The sequence below is a fragment of the Ischnura elegans genome, chromosome 9, assembly GCF_921293095.1.
Source record: "Ischnura elegans chromosome 9, ioIscEleg1.1, whole genome shotgun sequence".
Classification (NCBI taxonomy): Eukaryota; Metazoa; Arthropoda; class Insecta; order Odonata; family Coenagrionidae; genus Ischnura; species Ischnura elegans.
Window position 1 is genome coordinate 70,789,976 of NC_060254.1, and position 24,104 is coordinate 70,814,079.

The 24,104-nt window shown below is 40.0% G+C and overlaps 1 protein-coding gene across 2 annotated transcripts in view; it reads right to left on the reverse strand.

Moving 5' to 3' along the window:
* LOC124164900 overlaps window positions 1–24,104 on the reverse strand; it is a 208,959-nt gene that overhangs the window by 47,786 nt on the left and 137,069 nt on the right. Inside the window, exon 1 of one of the 2 annotated variants that reach the window (XM_046542127.1) lies at window positions 1,256–4,856. The exons of the other annotated variant lie outside the window; for it this stretch is intronic. Within the exon in view, the coding sequence (XP_046398083.1) occupies window positions 1,256–1,418 (163 nt within the window). The 5' untranslated portion in view covers window positions 1,419–4,856. Of the gene's footprint in view, window positions 1–1,255; window positions 4,857–24,104 lie in introns of those variants that run through there. 2 annotated transcript variants of the gene reach the window in all.

Sequence of the window (24,104 nt, forward strand, 5' to 3'; positions counted from 1 at the left end):
CTTCTTGAGGACAGGCCATTTTCGTTTGTGTCGCTGTGTACGAGTAAAGATTTTGAATAAATTCCGAAGATTCAAGCGAGATGGAGTGGAATTTTTTCATATTTAAATAAATACTTGCAGCTTTGCATACTTTCTCTTGCAGTGGCGTATCTATAGGGGGGGATGGGGGGACAGATCCTCCCCCAAAGCCTCAGAGAAGTAAAAAAAATATTTAAAACTATTGCCTAGTATTGGCATATTATAACTGCATCTCCTTAATGTTAATTTTTTAGTGCCAAAATGATGTAAAATGTATTTCCAGGCAGGTCGTTTTTCAAAAATTTTCCCAGATCTCGGAAAAAAAACACGTGTACCCCTTGGCATCTCACTTCCTCAATTTAAAACTGATTTCAACGACAATAATTTTAATTCGTGCATGCCTTTTGCAAGTCCTTTCACGCAACTGCTTCGAACTATCCTTCCGTCGGAAAACTAAGTACCAGACATCGAGAAAATGAGAAGGAATAGGGTAGAGGGTCGTTATCTTCTTGAGGGCTGGCCCTTTTCGTTTTTATCATTGTGTACGAGTAGAGATTTTGAATAAAATCCGAATATTCAAGCGTGATGGAGTGAAATTTTTCCATATTGAAATAAATACTTGCAGCTTTGCATAATGCCCTTGCAGTGACGTAACTATGGGGAGATGAGGGAATGGATCCTCCCCAAAGCCTCAGAGAAGTAAAAAAAAAAATATTTAAAACTATTGTCTAGTTTTGGCATATTATGACTGCATCTCCTTAATGTTAATTTTTAAGAGCCAAAATGATGTAAAAAATATTTCCAGGCATATCATTTTTCAAAAATTTTCCCGGATCTCCTGTTACCTCAGGTGGGTACAGACCAGTCTTCTGGTTCAGACCAATCTTGTACCAGAGGATGGCTCAGTGAGCCGAAACGCGTTGTACGCATTAAAAAACCTTGTGGAAAAGTGCTACGATCTTTTATTTATTTAAATATGTCTAACTTCCACCAATTGAAGCCTGAATCTGTTGAACATTGAAAGTATTTATATCAATATTTTTTAATTTAAACATTACATCCGCAACAATAATTTGCATTTTATGCATTCGATTATCAGTTTTTCCATATCCTTCCATGCAACTGCTTTAAGGATGATCCTCCCATCGGAGAATAAAGGAATAAAACAGTGATGGAGATGGTGATAGGGGTAGTAAGGGTCGTTGTCTGCTCTTGAATGTCGTTTCCGTGCCCTTACCTTCGAGCATGCTCCTTTCGAACTCGTCCTCCTCGTCGTCGAGGAGTCTCATGGTGGTGGTGGCCCCCCTCGCGGAGGCCGCCCCCGCGCCCCCGGCCAGCACGTCCCCTCCGCCCCCGACGCCCACCACCTCCCCCGCCCAACCCCCGCACTGCATGTCCATCTCACGCTCCAAGTGGCACGAGTCTCAGCAGACGCGAGTACCGCTGCGGATTGCCGCCTGGCTGCCCGCGTGAAAGGGCGCCTTCCCACTACTATGCGGGGAAAAGATGCGAGACGACTGCTCCACCAGAAGATTCTCCGGCACTGCTACGAATCCCTCTTATGCGCCGAGCAACACTTTTCCTACCTATTTACGTCCTTGAGGTGGCTCCGCAGTGTCTAAACCACGTGCACGGAGGTTCCTCCGAAGTTCACCAGTAGATTCACCTCCAGAGGTCCTCCTTTCGACACTGCTATATACCTCTTATGCGCCGAGCAACACTTCTACCTATTCACGTCCTTGAGGTGGCTCCCAGATGTCTAAACCAAGTGCACGGAGGCTCCTCCGAAGACGGCGAGGGTGTAAAGAAGATTTAGGTAGGTCTTTGGCGTACGACTCCAAAACTCTCTTCCGGTGGCGGTGCTATGTACGGTCCTCCCTACACTTCCGTTGGTTCAAGCCGCCCTTATTTGGCCCCTCAAACGATTTTGGTCCTAAATGAGGCTCCGTTGTATCACTACCACATGCACAATCGCTCGCACAACCTCCACAGGTGTATGTGAGGATTATAATATTGTAATTTCTTTTTCTTCTGGACTCCTCAACAACCGCGGTACACGACAAAGTCCTGCGACACGTTAAAACAACACTTCTTCCTTCATCCGTCCTTGATGTGACACTTGAAACTCAACCTTGATGTCCAGGGTCTCTTCCTCTTTCAGGTACCTCCCCTCTACATTCCTCCTCAAGCACTGTGGTCGATTGAGCGATTATCTTCTTGTCTAATGATTTTACATCGTCTTTCTCTCCGGAGACTGATGTGACACAATGAGTCAAGGGACACTAGGTGCGCTTCCGTTGCGTGAAACGCAAGTATCTTAAGACGGCTTCAGGAGGAATTCTCCCTCTGAAGCGACTTCCCCTTCCCCTCTATCCCGTCTCTCCGGCTGGTTGTTTCTCAACAACGCGTTTTGATGCAAGGCCGGCGCGGGAGCGGCTGTCTTGTTTTTTTATATATATTTTTTCCGTAATCCTCCCAACCACCCTCTCACCCACTATGTCGATGTCCTCGGGTGGGGCTGGGTGATACAGCACACAGCGGACTGGTGAACCTATGCGAGGTAAGGCTTCCGAGTCGACATTGGGAAAACGATCACGAACGTGCACGACAAAACACCTGGTGACACGGGCGACTGTGAGCATAAGCCCTAAAGGACTGTGTGTAAGGGGATATCACTTAGGTGCCGTTTGCCTATCTTCTTGGAGACCTTAAACTGACAGAAAGAGGATACAAGATGATCCTAAGCTCCTTATAATATTCCAAATTCACCTGTTCAGACACCTCAAAATTATCCTCTTGTCAAATTCCTCTTGGGGTTCCAGGTGTTTAATTTGTACCTGTCTAATATGATGGGTACATGAGTTAAACTTAACAATTCGATTTTTTTAAGTCCTCGACATCTACCCGAATATAATATTTTTTCTTCCCTCGCTTGGACAGAGCAGAAAGATAACGGAGACTTATTATTTATGTATCACATACGATTCGTTTAAAACGAAGCTATAAATAGTAGATATAAATAATACTATGTAATCTTTGGCTTGGCCGATCACAGAAATTGTGAGAAATTGTGTAAGGAGAGACCCAAGCGGTCGTGAAACAGTCCTCAAAAAATTTTCTCCGTCCTCGCTCCAGAGAGCATAATTTCTATAATTTTTTTTGGCCGCCGCCGCCTTTCCTTACGTCACCGAGGAAACGGCTTGACTAGTGACACTGTTTGTTCGACGCTTGGATCAAATGAATTGAGCACGCGCTACCCCCACGTCCACATAATAAAACAAGTGACTAGAGAGAACCACACCGAGTCTTGACCGCTCGATGATTGCTTCGCTTGAGCACTGTTATTGTCACTCGCGACGCATGGATATAATATCCCAAGATTTCCCTCCTTTCGTCTATAAAATAGTGCTCGATAAGTTAACTTGCTGGCGGATATGGAGGACGAACTAATCTCCCGCCAAAATGTCGTGCGAGATTCTCTTCGAAGCTGTGGCCGGCGTGATGTGGAATGCAAAGAAAAATAAAACTGTGACGCCGAGAAACTCTCGAAGGTTGAGGAACCGGCCTCAAGGCCTTGTCGGTCGCAGTAGCAGCACAAAAAATTATGATCCCAAATGGGTTAGCGTAACAGGGGACGAAAAGATGTGGCGGCCGATCAAGAGGAAAGCTGGTTGGAAAAAAGGATTTAAAGAAACGTTCAGGCAGACTAGTGGATGATTCACCGAGGAAGCGCAGTAGTTGAAAAGTTTGGGATTCCCGCTAGGGGAATTGAATGAACAAGTGAATACGGAGAAATCGCTAGAACTCTAGTACGCTGTTTGATCTGAAATTTTTGAAAAAATTCAAGCAAAATCAATAGATTTTCCGAACTTTAACGTCGAGTAAATAGTTTTGTATCTGAGCAACGCACTTAAAATCGCAAGCGAGTCTTGTATCATCGATCGTTTTCCTGCTCGGGTTAACGAGCCCCAGAAATTAACAGGATTCACACCAGACACAGTGCTCTGTGGGAGGAGGTCCAGTTTGGATAAAGTAGGGGAGGGGTGCCGAAGACATGGAGGTTTTTTTAATGAGGGGGGTCAGACGGCGTCGAACTGGGAAGTACCACAGTGCGCACGCAAATATATGACACGCGACAACCGAAATTATCCTTGCTTGAGATAACTGCCAAGCTTGACCGGCGAGGGAGCCACGCGGTTTTGCTGTAGCTCTTTTGTCCCCTAGACTAGACAGTTCACCATGATAGTCGAGGGAATTAAGGGGTATGATGGGAAACTAAAAAAAAGTACACACTGCCCCGAGACTGCGTCGTCGTGCTGAGGGGAAAAGAAGATCCACTAGAGTGCAGCAGCAGCGCTGACGTCTCCTCCCTTCCACAAACTGTCGGATGAACAACACGCGACGTCTTTGGAGAAGTTAAAAACTTGATCGCGAGGGGCGAATTTGAAGAGCAACTCTTGTTGCCAACTTGTCCGTGGTCAGAAGGCACGTCCCTTAACACTCCGAGGCGACTTCTTGCACTGCACACTTCCGCGCTTGGGTTTAAAAACACTGCGACGGACGACGCAGACCACCCGGAAAAAGCTGAAGACTTCGAGGCGCACCGACGGAAAGGAAGGAATGACTTGGGGAACGACGAGATGGAATACGGGGGCGCCTTTCGCACGAGTGTCCTGCTGCTCTATTGTGAGGGTGTGGCACGGATATTAACACGTATACGTGCGGGATCGAGTTGACACGCGGAATGTGTGCAGGTCGTGACGGAAAAACAAGTGAGCAGCGTCGACTGGAGTGAGAGCCAGCGCCCAGCGGCGAGGCTAAAGCAAAACTGCTGCCGCTCCTCGGGCAATCAATACTGCAGCTGTGTTCTAGTGGGCGAGCCGATGTAGGGGGGATTGTAGGGGAAGGGCTCCGGGAGGGGAGGTGGCTGATGGAGGGGTGGGAGGAGTAGGGGGTAACGGGAGTGGGGCACGCAGGGAGGGGTATCGTGCGGGTGGGGATAATATTGGAGAAGATAAAGGGGAGAAACAGGTAGGCCTAAGGGTTGCCAACACCATGCAAACCACCGGAATAAGACCACGAAGCTGAAAAAAACCTTTTTCGTCGAAGGACAAGTGGAAGGCAAGAACGGAAAAGGAAGACCTCGAACAAAATATATGGAACAAGAGAGATGTGAAAGAGAAGAAATACGTAGGTGTGAAAAGATTAGCTGATAGGAGAATTGAGTGGAGAGCAGCGTCAAACCAATCCTAGGATTGGTGACCAGTGATGATGATGCCATTGTGCAGGTTATCACTAAAAATATTTTTTGAAATTCCGAGAATTCGAGCTCGGAATTAGAGCAGGGGCAGTGGTGTAGCCAGGGGAGGTCCGGGGGGTCCGGACCCCTGCCCCCGAAATATAAAATCACAATTATTTTCCTTCATAAAAGAAAACAAAATATTGACAAATCATGAATTTAGAAAATATTTCTTTAAAAAATGAAGTTTTTAGATTATGGAAAGTGTTAAAATTAGTTTAAAACCGTTTTAGTATCCCGTTATTTTTTAATTTTCCCCCTTGTTTTGGACCCCCCCGAACGAAATTCCTGGCTACGCCACTGAGCAGGGGCTATTCTTCCATCTCGTATCAATGCATTCTCGCATGCGTTCTAGCAATACACCGCTTTACACGACGTAATTTTGACTGCGCCTTCGTACAAACGTCAGATTGCGCAATGGCGTGTCCGGTGTTAAACGGCCTTCACTCCTTGCGCTGAAATGACGAGACATGAGCTTCCCGATGCCAAATCGCGCAATGAGGAGTGTAGCTCATCATCAGATTTTCGTAATGTTAGCACTACTTAGGGGAACGATATAAATATTTTGAAAGTTTAACAATGATAAAACGTCCAAAATGTACAAAAAACTCATATTTCATGAAGTATGATGCACTGAAGGAATAGAAATGATTTTATACGAGTACCGATAGCCGTGTCCTCGGTGTTCTTACGAAAAGAGGGTTCTTTCGCGAACAATATGAAATAATAATCTTTTAGTTTCACTGTCCTACATTGATTACAAACTACACAGTAACATTTCGTTATCTACAATTCCAATTGAAAACAACCACAAAAACATAATTGGAGGATAGGAATTAGGAACACGATATTCAGCAAATAAATTGAAGTGGAACGCTATGTGTCCAGCCAATGGAGCGAGATTTAAATTTTGACTCGCTTTCACATCGTTATACTTCGATTAAAAATCTACCTCACATCGAGCCTATGCATAATATTTTAAGAATTAGGTACCGAATAAAAAATCTACTGTTATCATTTTATGAGTTTAAATTAACTTATCCTTCAACTATGGTTCTAATTAAAATATTTTGCAAATAAATTCGAGATTTTTCTTGACTTAAAGGCGTTCGCTATTAAAATTGCAACTAATTCCCAATGTCAATGAGTATTTTCAGATAACCCGAAAAGTATAATTTACTATTAATATTAAATACAATCTATGTGGAATTTCAATACAATACACCGCCACTAATGTTTCATTCCGATTTAAAATTTTAGTGAAGACAAGCGGAAGAAATTTAATCAATATCGATGTTTTTAAAGACATATAACTTAAAAAGTTCTCTGGGGAAACGAAAATTTATATTAGGCTTCATTGAAAGGAACTTGGTCAATAAGTTATGTGGCTGAAAAAAATAACTTTTGGCGAATTTGCATAGAAAAAATAACCAAGCTGGATAAAATTTACTTGCAAATGGTCGTCTGTTGCCTTCGGATGCTGCATTACTTCGTTGTGCGCGTTGCTATGAGTGTCTGTGGCCATTGCCCGACGAATTATCGCGATAGATTCTCATGAGGAAACTTATTTACTCATCATAGATTCCTAAACGTAATTTATTTTACATGCATTGTCACGACTTTTAACGCAGAAGTTAAAAAAATGCTTGTTTATCCGATAAAGTTAAATTCTTTCCGTTAACATTACGGAAGTTATATCTCGTGATGCCGAACACCTTGCTCTATAAGCAGCATGTTCGCTTCCAAAATGTTAAATGCCTATTTGATTCTGATATCCGATAGTTGTAAATTTTGTAGTCGAATACTAATTTATTGAGGTACATGCATTCTCTGCAATAGCAAGTTATTAAGTTTACGAGGAATAAAAATGTGGCGATGGTTTACATTGTTCGTGGTGGTAAAAATGAAATTTCTAAAATTTCTCCACCTGGGAGAGGAAAACTGCGCGGCTGAATCTTAGTGAGTTTTTGTGGTGACATAAAAAATTTCTCCGTTGAACTCGGATGACATCCGAAAAATTGAGCAACGAAATGATCCCGTGGAACGCCCTGTTACGGACACAGAATTTGTGGTCCATCAAACTGCGGGCGATTAACCCATGTAGTCTCTCGCAGTACCTGCGACGCTACCTGGAAGTTAACCTGCTGTTTGGCAAGAGTAAACGCCGTTTTACACGGGGCACGACATTGCGCAATCTGAAAGTGTACAGGCCGTTTTACACGGTACACGGAATTGCGCAATCTGACGTACGAGTGAAGGCGCAATCAAAATTGCGTCGTGTAAAGCGGTGAATTGCTAGAACACATGCGAGAATGCGTGGATGCGAGACGGCAAAATAGCCCCTGTTCTAATTTCGTTCATGCATTCGCGCAATTCCACGCCATTTTAGAAATTAATTCAGCACCTACCTCCGCAATTCCGTGCCCCGTGTAAAACGGCCTTACGAAAAAAATTGCTTCGTGTAAAGTGGTGAATTGCTAGAACGCATGCGAGAGTGCATGCATGCAAGATGATAAAATAGCCACTGCTCCGAGCTCGCATTCTCGCTGTTTCAACAAATGTTTTCAGTGCTAACCTTTGCGACGACGTGCCCCGTGTAAAACGGCCTTAATGTTTAGTGCCGCTATATTCGAACGAGTCTTCACTCCGCCACTAGTGAGTTGGCAACCCTTGCGGGCATGAAGGCAGATCCGTGCGAAGAGGGGAAAAGGGGTTGAAATGTATGAAAGAGGGTTGACACATCGAGACAGGGTTAGGGGGGAGAGGGAGAGTGATGGAAAAGGGGGAACTGGGGCGATGGGGAAGGGGTAGGGTGGGGTGGGGTCTTGGCTAGGGTTCGCGGCGCCGGTAAAGGCCATGGGGTGACTTCAGATCGGCGAAGTGCAGACAGCGTGGCTGAGCGATGTGCACGTTAAAGATCATTGCTGTGAATGCATGCTAAAAGTGAATGCTGGGAATGATATCAACTTATTGCGAAGAAAGAAATGAGAATGAAATTTAGAGAAAGCGAAACATCTATCTTCTATCTATACATACGTAAGAGAGGATGTCTGTTTGTCTTTCCGCTATACATTTCCATACGGCAGCACGGATTGCAACCAAAGTTAGTAACTAGGTGCATCTCATGCCCTCAAACCCAGTAGTGCTACTTTTGGTTGCGTTCAACGTGTAATTTGCGTAATTTTCACACTGCCGTATTTTACGTCACGTCATACAACTTCTGCAGCTGAACATCCTGCCGGGTAGGCACACACTTGACTCGCTCAAATAGAAAACACAAAAATCCTGCTGTGTGACGATGATAAATTCCAAGTTACAAGTTTCCCACTAATCTGGTTACTATCCTTCCCGAGCAACGCTGGGGGCCTTCTAGTTTTAAATAGACGAGAGGAAATCAGATGGCATCTAATATTAATACGGGATATTAAACTGATATGATTCTAAACGCAGTTTTACACGGAGCACGTACTTGCACAATCAGACGTGTGTACGAAGGCGCGGTCCAAATTGCGTCGTGTAAAGCAGTGAATTGCTAGAACGCATGCGAGAATGCGTGGACCACTGAATGACCACTGTTCTAATTTTGTTCGTGCAATTGCACAATTCCACGCTGCACTGCGCAATTCCGTCCCCTGTGTAAATCAGATAGCATCTAAAATACGAGGTATTAAACTGAAATAATTCTTAGCGCCGTTTTACAAGGGGCACTTGCACAGTCTGACGTGTGTGGGAAGGTGTGGTCAAAATTGCGTCTTGTCAATTGGTGAATTGCTAGAACGCATGCGAGAATGCGTGGACGCGAGATGGAAAAATAAACCCTGTTCTAATGTCGTTAGAGCAATTGCGAAATTCCATGCCACACTGCGCAATTCCGTGCCCTGTGTAAAACGACCATAATACAGTATACCAGCATACATAAATAGTATACCAAATTAACTCAAAGAAATGTGTGCGATAAAGAAAAGGAATTTTTTTCATAAAACGAAGAGTTATCAGATTTCATCAGCAAAAACTTGGAAATTATGAACCTCCTCATTGAATTATGTGCATAGAAATAATGAGATCATTGCGGTTGATTTTGGACTGAATGAAGGAATTGACCTCATGTTCCCAAATATGAAATCGATTCATTTTTACGTACGATTGAAATAATAAATACGAAGAAAGCCTTGAATCTTCAACGAGCATAGGAAAATTGCAATGAACCGGGAAGGGAGAGCGAAATTTTTGTTGTTAATTAAAATGCACTCAATCAGATTCATGCAGCTTCACCTCATCATACGTAATGCAGGTAGTGTTTAATTTTACCGAAAAGACTTATGTTGAAAAGTCTGAGAGGTGGAATTTATTGTAAAACTAAGTTGCTCCATATGTGGCCTTTCACAGCGTTGAAAACTTATCTGAGGACACAAAGAAGAATTAAAACAAAGATTTACCAAGAAGGAAAATTTTAGACTAAAACTAAAGCGAATGACAAATTTTAAAATGAAAAAACAAGGTGGTTGGCTTAAATACAAAAGTTTTCGATAAGTGCTGCAAGCCTCTTTTGACAACTGATTATAGGTACATTTTCCACTGCATTTGTCTTGGAATGTTTTTGATTACATAATTTTTCAACTTAATGCTACATTACTTTTGAGCTATTCATATATTTATTTCCATCTTCGCCATTACATGTCAATCAATATTCCTAATACCAGCGTTTAATATGTGAAATTGTCTCTTTCTAGAAAAATATCTTTGTATTCATACCGATACCACCGTATGAGGTTGAATACTTGCGAACTACGCTTGAATTGAAACACTTTTTTGGCTCGCTTTCTTGCGAGCTTCCAGGGAATGGTAATACATATTCACCTCTGTCCTTTCATTTCCAAGTGCGGCCAGAGGATTGCACATGGAGCTGCGCCAAGTATTATTTCAGCATATGACAGGTAAAATGAAAAACCAGATTCTTATAAGACTTCATTTAAATTCGACAGATACTTTTTCAATTCATTACTTTCTCCAAAATTACTTTTATCCATCATTTTAATTGTTCTATTTCTCATCGCTTTGCCTTTGAATAATCCTAAATTTTCATCTACTTTGTCCTATTGTTTAAAAATTTCGAAGTAATGCGCTAAGTATTTCCTTTTTTCATTCCGTTTTCTTTTTTTATTTCTCTTCTGGTATATCTATCTCTATGTCACCGTTAATATTATTATTTATCTATATTTTTTCCACTTTTTAAAATTACTACCTCTACATTTATCTAAGTACTCTTACTAGTCCGCAAGCCACCCTCCATAGCTGTTAGCCTGGAGGTTTCCGTTGTGGCTGGTACTGTACCCATACCTACTCTTAATAATGATAATAAATGTATTATTACTCAATACAAAAAATTACATTTCAATAGTAAATATAGTCTCATTCTAAGTCGCCTTGAAGGAGAACATTTTTAAGGCTACCATCAAATTATAATACATCATGCTTTTACCTAAAGTACAATATAGCTCGTGTAGTGATATCATGACAATCTCTTAGCAATATAAGTGCGTGCCTTAAAGCTACCTACTAACAGCTTATTTATAGCTCATTTTCATAAATTATTTACAAAAATATTTGCTCTATACTCCCTTTGGTGAGAAACCAAGAATGTGCATTTTCCAAAAAAAAATATTTCGCAGACTTTGAAATAATATATGACTGGGGTAATATATTGTATACCTTTAGTCCTACATCCACTAAACATATTTTAAACAACGTCAAATTTGGTTTTGGTAAGAGTATACTTTTTTACGCAAGATAAAGGAAGAAGGCAGGCACTGCAATGTTTCCGAGTTACCACTTCTAGTATAGAAACACCGTAGAATCTTACACCCATATATAATGCTGTGAAATTTTTCTTATCCCTGTGCTCGCGCTTGCGTTTTGGCAGATGATGTTTTTGAACGTAATCCAGCGTAAGAATTTTTCTCATATCCCTTAGATATGTGGAAGACTATTGTATCGATGGAAAGCCTCTTTTAACCACTGACGATAGGTATATTATCCAGTTCATATGTTTTGGACTTAATTTGTAAACCTAAATTTTTAACTCAGGGCTGCATTACCTTTGGGCTATTGATATATTTATTTCCATCTTAGGCATAAAATAAGAATTTTTTTTCATTCCCACTTGGTTCTTTGGTAGGCTATCACTTATGTTATGGATGGAAAGGACCTATACATAATTTATTGAAAAATTTCCTGCCCTATGCACACGAATGCTTTTTGGCTGATGATTTCTGTTTTGATCGTAATCCAGAGTAAGATTTTTTTTCTCATCTTCACTTGGTTGTGTGGTAGGCTGACTGACGGTATGGATTGAAAGGACTCGTACATAATTTTGTGGAATTTTCCCTTCCCCTAAGCTCACAATTGTTTTTTTGGATGATGATTTCTTTTTGGCCATAATCCAGAGTAAGATTATTTTTTTCTCATTTCCACTTGGTTGTGCGGAAGGCTATGGACTTACGGTATTGATGGAAATGAGAACTGCGGATCAGTATCTACGCCACTTAAGAATGCTGGGTGAAAGGCTGATGGTATGGGGAGGATATTAGATCCGTGAAAGGGGCATGATGGAATTCTTGGGCGCTATTCAAGGAAGGAGGAAAAGTATTCCTGGGGGAGGGGGAAGAATTGAAGGGGACGACAAGGCGACGGTTGATGAGATAGCTCGATAGCTCGATATACTCGATATCTCATATATATCGCTCACTGAGACATCTATTTACCCGTATACGCGATCAGTGGCGGGTCCAGAGAAGGGCTATAGCCCCCCCCCCCCCCCCCCCCTGGGATATCCAATTTACACTAGATAAAATGGTAATTTTGTTCAGTTGTCAAATATATACAGGAACGAATAGTTTGAATAAATAAAAGATCGTAGCAATTTTCCACAAGAATTCTTGTGGAAAGGTGCATTGATACTGATCCGCAGTTCTCATTTCCATCCATACCGTAAGTCCATAGCCTTCCGCACAACCAAGTGGAAATGAGAAAAAAAATCTTACTCTGGATTATGGCCAAAAAGAAATCATTTCCACTATATGTCTAACCTCCACCAATTGAAGCCTGAATCTGTTGAACTTATTAGGAACGAATAGCTTTTTTTTGGATCCTTTATAATAAAGAATAAAAACGGAATACATTAGAGCAATTTACAATGTAAAATTACTAAAAAACTTAATTATTTGGAAAATTAGCAGTGAGGCAACTTTAAAGTGTTGTTACAAGCCTCGAAATTCTCGATGTTTTCGCAACTTTTCGGACCCCCACTACTGAGGAAAGGCTTTCAACTAGCCCCCTGCTTGCCGCCACTGTATGCCACGATTGCCACGCGTTGCCCAGTGACGTGCGATGGTCTGTGTGACTTCGATGTTTTGATTCACTTCCGAGGCTAATCCGATTGTCATTTTGCGCCACCGAACGTCATTTTATGTTAGTCGTTGCATTTAAATATTGGAAAATTAAATGTACTAAGTAGAGACGTAATTCCTCAGAGCAAGGTCACTTTTATCTGTACTTATTTTATCCATGCTTTTAACTTCATTTATGTCATATCCCACATTGATAAAAATTTGCTATGCCACCATCACAATATCCAGACTAGAAATAATAAAACCGTGATTTCAATCGGCTAGTTCGTCCTCTGTGAAGTAAACAATTTCACGAAGTTTAATTGATTCACATAACTTCATTGTTGGTTGAGATAAAATATTTCTAGGAAACTGATGAATCGCATGATTTGCATTGGAGACTAAACATTTTTCTTAACAATGACGGATTGTCGCAAAATTTGTGCTGTGAATTGTATTGTGATGTCATGTAACTGCTGCCACATTACTAACAAGTAGGGTTATCTTTAAATCGCAGTTAAGGCAAGTCTCATTTTAAATAAAAAAATTCTTTCGGTACGTTGTTGAAGAATATTATATTTCTGACAAGGCTATTACTAGCTACTTATAGGTAGTAGAATGCCTCATGTTTAAAGTATGAAATTATGAAATGCTGAACACAAGCAAAGCATATCGATCCAGTAAAATATTTGATGCTGAAGGTGAATCGTGTCGATCAAATTTTCAGAGAAATTGATAACAGCGCACGCAGGTAGTTATAAGGGAAGACTTCATGGAGTATCATCCGTCAGAGAAGAACGAGAGGGTTAGAAACTCCTGCAGATATTATAAAACGTGTTGAGAATATTCGAAGAATAAGCTCTACGAGGTAGACCAGGCAGTGGCGCCGACTCCATGGGGCCTGAGGGGGCCCAAGCCCCCTCAAAAATGCATTATGGGTGTGAGGAAAATATGTGTCAGGCTTGTCGATTATCGCCGGAGTGTCCAGATATCGATATTCGAGTTATCAGGGTTCTATTTTTGATCATATGACTCTTTTAAAATGCTTAAAAAACTTAAAACTCACTACAAATAAAATTTCCCGGGGCAAGATCCCCGGTTTTGGCCCCCCAATATTTTTTGAACGTCGGCACTCCTGAGACCAGAGACAAATGATGGCGTGAATTTGAATGAAGCAATTTTTTGAAACATACATCTCTTTCTATACATATTATGCCATCTCCATCCGATTGAACGAACACCGCTGGGGTCTCAAAAATAAGCATTGTGATAAGTAGCGGCAGAACATGTGTTCACTAATCCCGGGCATCAGATTATGATTGATAATGCTTAATTCATCGCCAAAGAGAAGCAATACTTCCCTCGCACCATCCGGGAGGCTTTTGAAATCGAAAAAGTGGCTGAAAATTTCAATGGAGATGATGGGCAAAGGTTTAACACAACATGGAAAAGACTAATGGGCAAAATCACGCCAAAATCGGGGTCCTCGACGCGGATTGGTCGGTCCACTCGTAGGCCACCCTTTATAATAAATAATAAAAACGGAATACATTAGAGAAATTCACCATGTCGTAAAATTACTAAAATGTACAACGATATTTGTTTTTAAAACTTAATTATTCGGAAAATTAGCAATGAGGCCACCTTAAAGTGATGAGATATAGAGGGCCATTTCCATCTGTCGGAACTCAGACCTGATCCAAAGAAGTGGCCAGCGTAGGCCACGAAACGTCATCTGAAATCAACTTCGACGCAGCTAACACGAAAATCAAGGCGGCTGCATGGAGGAGGCCCAATTCCAACACAAAGAAGGCTGCTCTGTGTTGCCACTTCGGTCGCATTTTAATCGGTTTTCAAAAAAGTCCGCGGAGCGGTGATGAATGCAATGAAATTCACTTTTTTTCCTATATTGTCCATAATAATGTCTTTTAATTGTGAAGAATGGCATTAAAGATTTATGCACTTGATAAATCACATCATTATGTATATAAATTTCGCATAAAGTACCTAATTAAACCCTATTTCCCCATGAAACTCGGATCATTTTGTCCATCAGCGACGCGAGTGGCGACTTTTGTAAACCCATTTACTTGCGCTGTGGTTGACAGCACATTTAGAGGCCGATTTGAGGATCCTCTTTTGTAAAATCTGTGCCGAAAACCATGGGGAGAACTGCAATCCAGCGCTGTGAAAGCTTCAAAGAGAAACCACGGTGGCATTAGACTAACGGACTATTAGACTATTGAGGAGTATAAATGTACTTAGATGTAAATTTCATTGTTAAAATTATGTTAAACTACATTAAGCTGATAATATTGTAGCAGTTGTAGTCATTGCCATTTTATCTGCAACTAGCAATCACGTAATGATGCACTTCTCAAAATCGGTTCTCATTGGAGAGCTACGAAGGTTTCAGGATGTGGATTCGAGGCGGAAGGCCAGTCTGAGTGGTGAAGAAATAGACTGGAGAAACAGAATTAAATATTCAAGCGTGGTTTCGAGGCCAGATCGTTGGAAAGCAGTAGCGGAGAAAGAGCCGGAAGTCCGAAGGCAATTTTGTCTCGATAATGGCGGCGGAATGGTCGATAAGCTGAAACAAGCCGAGGGGAAGCGAGGGGAATATTTGGCGAGATAAGTAATAAATCTGGGCTCTGTGTGTGCTTCCAACTTCTACTGCCCTTATTTTTAAAAAATTGCTAAAAAATAGAATATTCTAGACGTTTAATAGTTCATATCACCAATTCACCGTGCGAAGTAAAGAGTGTGTTATATGTTGTACTCAAAATACTCATATTATTATTGAAGTATTCTATCGATTAAGGTATGTTTCCAAGGGGGATCCAGGATTGTTTTCTTGGGGGGGGGGGGGCACAAGGGAGGAAAACGATATTCTCATGCTTGAGATTAAAAAAAGATACAACAATTACTGTACGGAATGTTCCACTTATTTTAATATGAAATTTATTATTATGAAATGAAATGATTGAGGCTCCGCATTGAACAAAAAACAAAACGAACGTAATGATAACCGTATTAAAAATTTTGACTTTTTTTAAGCGTCTTAGAGGTGGGGGGGGGGCCGTGCCCCACCCCTAAATCCGCCTATGTATGTTTCCATGAAGTACATAAGAATCATTCTGGCTGCCACCCCTTCCTTCATTTACTTCCCTCTTCAATTCACAATAAGTCCTACTCTCTTTCATTCTATCTATAATTCATATTATCTTCCTTCCTCTCCCTCCTTTATCCAACTCGTTTACCCTCTAGGGTAGTACTCGTACAGAAAATAAATTTTGATGCGATAATGCCTGACTTGGAGTTAATTTTTAAGTGGGTTTAATCCCTCATTATACCCACGTATTTCTTTTCTTATCATTTAAATTTCACAAGAAAATAATTTAGGTGGTTCTATTTACGATACGCCTAGTATTATCTCCTTCACCATCATTTGTAGGGTGCAGTTAGCTGCTCCTCAATCGGGCCTCTTCTCAAGGGGTCTTTTGCCTCCCTCTATCTCTCTAAGTAGCAATGGGGTAGCCAGGCAGGGGCGCAGCGAGGGGGGTTTTTGGGGATAAAACCCCCCGCAGAGCTCAGAGAAATATTTAAGTTTACTTAATGGGATTAGGATCACTTATAGAGTAGTGTTAGGATCAATCAAATATCCCTCAGAAAGCCGTAAAACTCGCCATTTTGAACGATTAATCTTAAAATTTTTCTGGAGAAGGGCCCTAGCAAATCCCGCTTTCCCTGGCGGGTATGCAATACCCCCAAACCCCAAAGTATTAGTTGCGCCTAAACCCCCTCCCCTCCAGCCTTAATTCTTAACTGCGCCCCTGTAGCCAGGAATTTCGTTCGGGGGTTTCAAAATCAGGGATAAAATTTTTGAGAAACAGGGCACTAAGTAGAGGGTTTTACACTAATTTTAACACTTTTCATAGTCAAGAAAACTTCACTTGTCAAAGAAATCATGTGTAAATTCATGATTTTTCAATATTTTGTTTTCTTTTATGAAGCATAGTAATATTGTTTTTATATTCCGCGGAGGAGGGGTCTCGAAACCCGGACCTCCCCCCTGCCTACGCCACTGCTAAGTAGCCTGTCTCCTCCAATCCTCCGTCTCCTCCGTCATTATCTCTCATCTACCTCGTTTAACCTTTCCTTACAACATTCCCTCCAACACCTTCGTCATCAAAAATTGCTTCGATCACAAACACCCTTTATATTCACCTCCCGGTTTTGCTTCCAAAATGGATAAAATATAACTAGAAACGGGACTCCTGGAATGGAGAGGATCGAAAATCCTTACAATCTAAAATAAAGACATTAAACCTTCAGAGTTAAAGCGAAATCAAGTAAACTCATTGCCATGTCTGTGTGCTCATGTATCAGATTGTACTTAGGCTCTTATTTATGTAACAATGTTGTGATGAAACGTACATTTTAGAAATCTGAGACGTGAATATTTTTCACTCCACCTAAGTGATCACCATAATGCAGGGCTAAATAAGGGGGAAGGGGATCAAATGGGACTCGGGTACCCCCAGAAATTAGGAAAAAAAATTAGTTCTGTCGTCAGAATCGTTTGAATGAATTCCGTGCCAAGGCATGGCCGAAGCTTGAAGTGGTATTATGTCATTTTTTTATAATTTAAATAAAAAAATATCAATGAGTTTCCTTAAGCCCGTATGAAACTACCCAATTTATTGGCCAATCTATTGGATATTGGATTGTGGTCCAAATGACAAACACCAATTTCTAGTTCAATATCCTTTTCACAATATTGGACCCAATTTCTTGCCCAGTTTGGAATTTAGAACAGATTCTATTTTCTCGCGGCCAATCTCCAATCAGAGGTCAGTTATGTTGACTCCTAACGGTCAACACAAGAAGCTCTTTGCAAAACATAAGGTTTGGCTGCAAAACATTGTTTTTTTCCGAAAATTCGCTTGAAGTTTATAACATGTGGACGAAATAAGTTGTTTCACTATTGATTGAAGCGTACAAATAACACGAATACAACGTAAAATCATCGAAATACAATGGCGTTCTCTAGCGGGACATTAGAACACTATTTCGGCCAACATAGGTACAATTATTGATGCGTGTCGTACGGTACGTAACGCCCAATATTTTCAACAATATTGCGCTCCGATTTATTGGCCAATAAATTCGGAAAGTGTCATACGGGCTTTACTTAAAATTACATAACCTGACCTTAAATTGATATTGCCCCACCAAGATATGAAGTTTAATTTTCTTTTCTTTCTATGGGCTGTCTGAAAGTCTTTCGGATCCATCGCACCCGCGACCACCTGCTCTTTGCCATTTCTTCAGTTTCATCAGTGAGAGTGAACGCGCTAGAATGGCTACTTGGGAACTCATTAAAATGATGCACCGATCGTCAGCCTAGCAGAAACACTATTTGCAAATGAAATTGAACTAAGTTGCCATGCAAGATACCCAGTGTTCTCACAGCTAACAGATGATTCACTTAACATTCATGCTAAACATTTATTTTAGATTTGCTATTTTGGAGTCACGAATTCGAAACAACTTAATGGTAGTCATCGTATTGATAATGTCGTCCTCGTTTATACTTCTGGTAATGTTGACGCTGATTTTTATACATTTCCTCAAATTTCTTTCATAGAAAAATAATGTATTATTGTTAATCAAATGTTATCAGGTGCATTCGTTGATGCTCTTAATGGAAAACTACGCTCTCTATTGTCATCAAATTGTTACAAATACGCTGCTTAATGTTTTTATACCCTAATCCGTCTCTTAGTTTATCTTTAAGGCTAGCAGAAATAATTCCAATTGCATAAATAAAAGGGTGGAAATCGGGATTGCAATACCAACAGCTTCTGTCTGTAAATATGACGTAAATTAATAGAAGTAAAAATAGAAGGATATCGAAAAGACGATTTTAACTTTCCTTTATCCAAAACTATGCTATCTCTGAAGATTTAATCCAGATTTATCCTGGTAGCTGAAAATCATCCCTCCTCCCCTCTAAATCCGCCTATAGATCCCATAAAATTTTGACACGTTAACACTTAGTGGCCAACGGTAATTATGAAAAAAATTCTTTGATGAATGAATCACCAAAAATATGTTTGAAGGATAGCTAAGAAGAACAGGAGCGAAACATCTAAATTCTTCAGCATAGCAAGCAGACATTTTTCTGAGTGGAAATGTGTTAAAATGGGCCCAGAAATTGTTGCGGTCATATACTATGGCATGCAACACAGAAATAGTATTCTAAGGGCTGCTGTGGAAAGTCATTCGTTAAAGGTGAGAGCGGCCGACAAGGGTCGGGGAGTGAGAGTGAAAAATCCATGGAATTTTGAAGGGGCGCGAACACTCGCCTTTACCACTTGCGACCTTCGTGCGAAGCACATTTGAATTGCGCCTCCCTCCCAAGCACTGTCCATTGTGATGAAGTGTTGCATGACAATCGATACCTTTTTGGGGCGATGATATGAATTTTATATCTATCGTAATAATTGAGTTTTTTCTTTCCCATGACCTCTATATTTAACATTACATTAATCAGTGAGAGGTACCCTAACATGGCATGAATATGGATAAGTTTTAAATCGCCTCCTATCTTGTCTTTGATGGGGAAACCAAAGTAAATGAAAAAAATCTACCTGCACTCCGAGACACTAATATAATTTATGAAGGGTCTAGCAGGTTAAGATGGTGAAAAGTGCCCCCAGATATTTTGAAAAATAAAAAAATATGCACTGAAAGCGCATCAAAAATTATGTGTTTCCCCAAAGTTTCAGGCCTCAACAATGGCAATTTACTACAAAAAAAATTGAAAACACGATTTTTAGTTTTTAACCATATCTCCAGTTTTTATTTTTGGAAAAACGTTTTCTTGATTTTAATATGTATACACTATTATCCTCTGCCATCCTGATTTTTTTTAAAATTTTTTTACCTAAAACTATAATTCTTTGTAGGTTTGAAATTTTAAATTAAATTTGGAAACGATTGCCGCCAAAAAATTATATATTGTCACCCCTACATCATAGCATATTCCTAAGTTTTTTCATATTTTTAAAATTGGTGGAACAGTGTTATAAGCACGATTAACTGCTTTGCGCCACTTACATCTATATATTCCACGACGAATTTGATTTCATTGTTGAAAGCAACGACTGATTATTGACCATTTTGTAATATTATTGATTGTAGCCTTTATTTCCAAGACCTGGATCAGTGAGGTTTATCCGAAATCGGAAAAAGTCTGAAGGGACCCGCATAATAACGAAATATTGAACGGCGATCATGATGTTTCGGAAATGGTTACCCGAACTTCGGTCAGTTCAATGTAAAAAAATTTCGGGTCAAAGTCAAAATAAAAGTCAAAAAATATTTTTCCATTGATCGGTAATGAAAATGAGGAGTGGAAGGTACTGTGCGTGTGAGAGAGCGAAAAAGTCTTTCATTTCGGTGTTCATAAGGCTCCTCTCACAAGTAAAGTACGCGTGAAGTCCAAACTTAGCTATTTAAGCTGTATTTCCCATGCTTAGAACTGGGTGAAAACGTTTGGATTACATACAAATGTGGCTCAAATGTCTTTCTAGAGCGTAAGATGACTACCGACACCGTGTATAGGATCGTCATCATTTGTATGAAAACGCAATATACGACTCACGGTTGAGATAAATATTAAATTGCAGAAAATTCAATTGAAATGTAAATTTGAAAATTTGGATAAAAATAAAAATATCCCATTCATTTAGTCCACATTTAATGTTTTGAAACACTACATGTTTGTTCGATCAAAACATCGTGATTTTTTTCTGCCAAATTTCTTGACATTATTATTTGTTTCAATTAACGTCTTCTAGAAGTAGTTGATGGTATTATGCCTTTTTTCCTTTTAGAAATTATTTAAGTTTTTTTAACTATTATATTTTGGGATTTACCTAATATTAAGGTTGTAGAAAACACAGGGTATCAATTTTAACATATTGATTACTTCACGTTCTTCTAATTTTTGTAACTTTGCGTATGTATTCATAGAGTTGAGCGTGGACCTCAGAAATTAAACAATCGAACCCAAAGCTCAGACAATCGAATGTATGCATAATTTTCTACTTGCGTATTACATTCGGACGTACCTTCGCTTTCAAACAATTATGTGTTGCTGGATGCAGAAAATTCTTCTTGATAAATGGGTTATATCTGGAGAACTGAGGAATGACTTAGAAAGCAACAAGCACCAGGGAAGTTTCAATGCGTGTGTCAGAAAATGGAAATCTACATTACATGGCTTAGAGCTAAGAAATCTCATTAAACTTCTGGAGGAAAAATATTCTTAATGACAACGTTCTGAAATCTTAGTTGGTATTTTTAATGCTCGTCACTTCCTACTTATTATTAAAATATTATCACAATTAAAGTCTAAATCATTTATTTTATTTTATTTAAATTTTATTTGAATTAATTATTTTTATTCATTTAAATTATTTATACATTGATTCAAATTAAAAACTATATGCATCTCAGTATACATAAAAGAAATTTTTTTTGCCTGAGGATATTAGTCCTGTAAACGATATCCAGAACCAAAATTTAATTTGCGTGCTTACTAGCCCATTGCATCTCCAACATTAATGCTCGCTTAAAATCCATTGTTTTGATGGTAATGGAATTCAGGTATCTGTTCATTTATCGACTTTCTCCTCACTCTACCATATTATATTTGGAATGGTACTTAGATAACTTCATCGGACTCTGCTGTAAAAATGTGCCCCTCGCAGCGTCATCTTTGCGGTGCCTGGTGAGATACTAGGTGCGGAGTACCTCACCACGTGGATATCTTCTCCTGCAGTGGAAGTAAAAGGAACATCAAGACAAATTCACTGCAGCATCACGGCGAAGACTTTGCGGTACTGCGCCTATGCATTAAGTAACTGTTTGATCGATACTTCCTCCCTCGCGACTCTTGGCTCCGGGGAAGCCTTCGCACCAACTGCGACGCCCAAATGGACTACTTTTCACACCACCACTCCTGTTCTGCGCTGATTCTATTCGAAGCGGTTACGAGCTGCGTCAAAACTGATCCGCGGAGAGTTCGCGACGTGAATATTGTTACGCTCTCTCTTTGAAAATTCGGATTTTGGCATTCATGAAGATCGCCGAGTTGCCATTTCTCCCAATTTTGGAGGATTCTAAAAAGAGAAAATATCGAAAATTTCGAGATCACGAATGATGTGGCTTGAAATGTTTTTTTTTTTATGGACGATGTGAAAAGAATTTCCTCGGGAGAAGTTAAATCGAATCTGAGATGTCAATCCTGTGCTAATGCCTTTTTATGCTTCTTGATGATAGAATTAAATATCCGCGATAATAGAGGTGACTTCAAGAAATCATTAAAAAATGTTTAAAATAAATGGTCAAATCTTTGACTTATATCTTTGTACCTACTCCATGAATCCGACAGGTGACTAAAATATTGAGAGCTTTCATTTGCATGAAGTTTGCTCCATCTCTCCACGTAAGGCGGAGAATTTTATTTTATATTTTATAATTACGTATAAGCATTCGAATTTATCTACTCCTTATATTCCTTCTTTGCTTTACCCGTAGTTACTTTCAAAATGGGTTCAAAATGTATTTGTTTCTCTGAATAAATCAAAGAAAATAGAGTATATTATGTCCGCAAAAGGTGTCTGGAATCAAAATTTAATTTTGCACGTTTACTAGACCAATGCTTCTTCAACATTCACAACCGTTGAAAAACCATCATTTTGATGATTATGGAATCTAGGTTTTGTAATATTTCTAAACCTGCCGCGTGAACGGCGGTGAAATTTTTTATTTTTTATTTTTTTATTTTCGCACTTCCCCGTAAACATCACATTGCGGCCTTTATAACGGGTTTTCACAACACAAACATCCATGCCCTGGTTAGGGATCACCTAACCAGGCGGGATTCGAACCCACGACCTACGGATTGGCAGGCGAGGACTTTACCCCACCGCCACCGAGGCCGGCATACATATACAACAATTGCCATGAGAAAAAATTCCCCTGGACCGGGAATCGAACCACGGACCTTTGGCTTTCCGGGCCACTGCGCAGAAATTTTTTCTCATGGCAATTGTTGTATATCTAGGTTTTGTTTCATGCATCGAATTCTTCCGTACCCTATTTTTCAGTTTCATATTAATGGATACAGCAGTAAAATGCCCAAGTTGTGTCAATTGCATCATCTCCAGAAGACTGGCCGATTTGTTTACGAAGACCTATGTCTGTGCTAATTCATTCACTAGATATTTTTTTCAAATTTATGTGTGGTGGCCGCCAGTTATCACAGGTCTCCAGTAATTCGATACCTCCAATGCGCAAACGCTCAACAATCGCCCACAGAATCGAATCCGCTCATCTAGTAGCCCTAGTAGTACTAGGTGAGTGGATTTGATTCGATGGGCGATTTCTGAGCGTTTGTGCAGTGGAGGTGTCGACTTGACTTATATCGATTGTCGATAATAATTGATATACAATATTCGTTGCTGAATTTTGCTCATACGTACGTAGCAAATCGGGGCCCGAGTACACAAAGCATAAGGATAAAATTCACAGCGATTGAATCACATTACATCTCGACTCCATCCACCATGAAAGCTGAAGACTATTGACAACTCATGACCATAGATAGTATCCGAGAATCAAAAAGAAGTCGATTTCTGACGACATCGGTAATTGCCATCGCATGGTTGATTGTGGTTGATCGCAAAATTATACTTAGTTGTCGCTTCAATGAATTTAAATATTGGCCAAGCCGATAAATCTAATGGTTGTTGGACATATTTGACTAAACAGAAATATTTTTGAAAGAACGCGCAATAATTTGTACTTGTCCAATGGAATCGTGGTCTAAACAGACATGTGAATAAAACCGTTGAAGGTACACTCCAGTAAACTGCTTGGATACATAAATGCCTCGCTTATGAGTAGATTTACTCGTCATCTTTCGAAACGACTTGCTCAATGATTTGAGTCGGAGAGTTCTTCTGGCCGCTGAAAAACCTGTCCTTAGTAGTGAGTTAGCATTATTCCTCTGAAGAGGCTAAACATGAAAGACAAGAAACGTCAAGAAAGGAAATGATATCATCGCCGCATACGTTCAAGCAAAGAAATGCTAATATTTAATCGAAGAAGTGAACGTTTTCACCCAATATTTTTTTCATAATTTGAAATAAATCATCGGACGTTTGGTTTTGTTTTTTATCTTTCCTTTACCAGCCTTGCGTGACTTCCGGAGAGTGGAATTCCAATATCTGGTTGTTGTACCCACATTGGTGGCATGCTCGGAAAGTGATTATTAGATCTTGGAGTTCGAATACTTCCTTTGGCGAAGAATGTGCGCTTAAAAT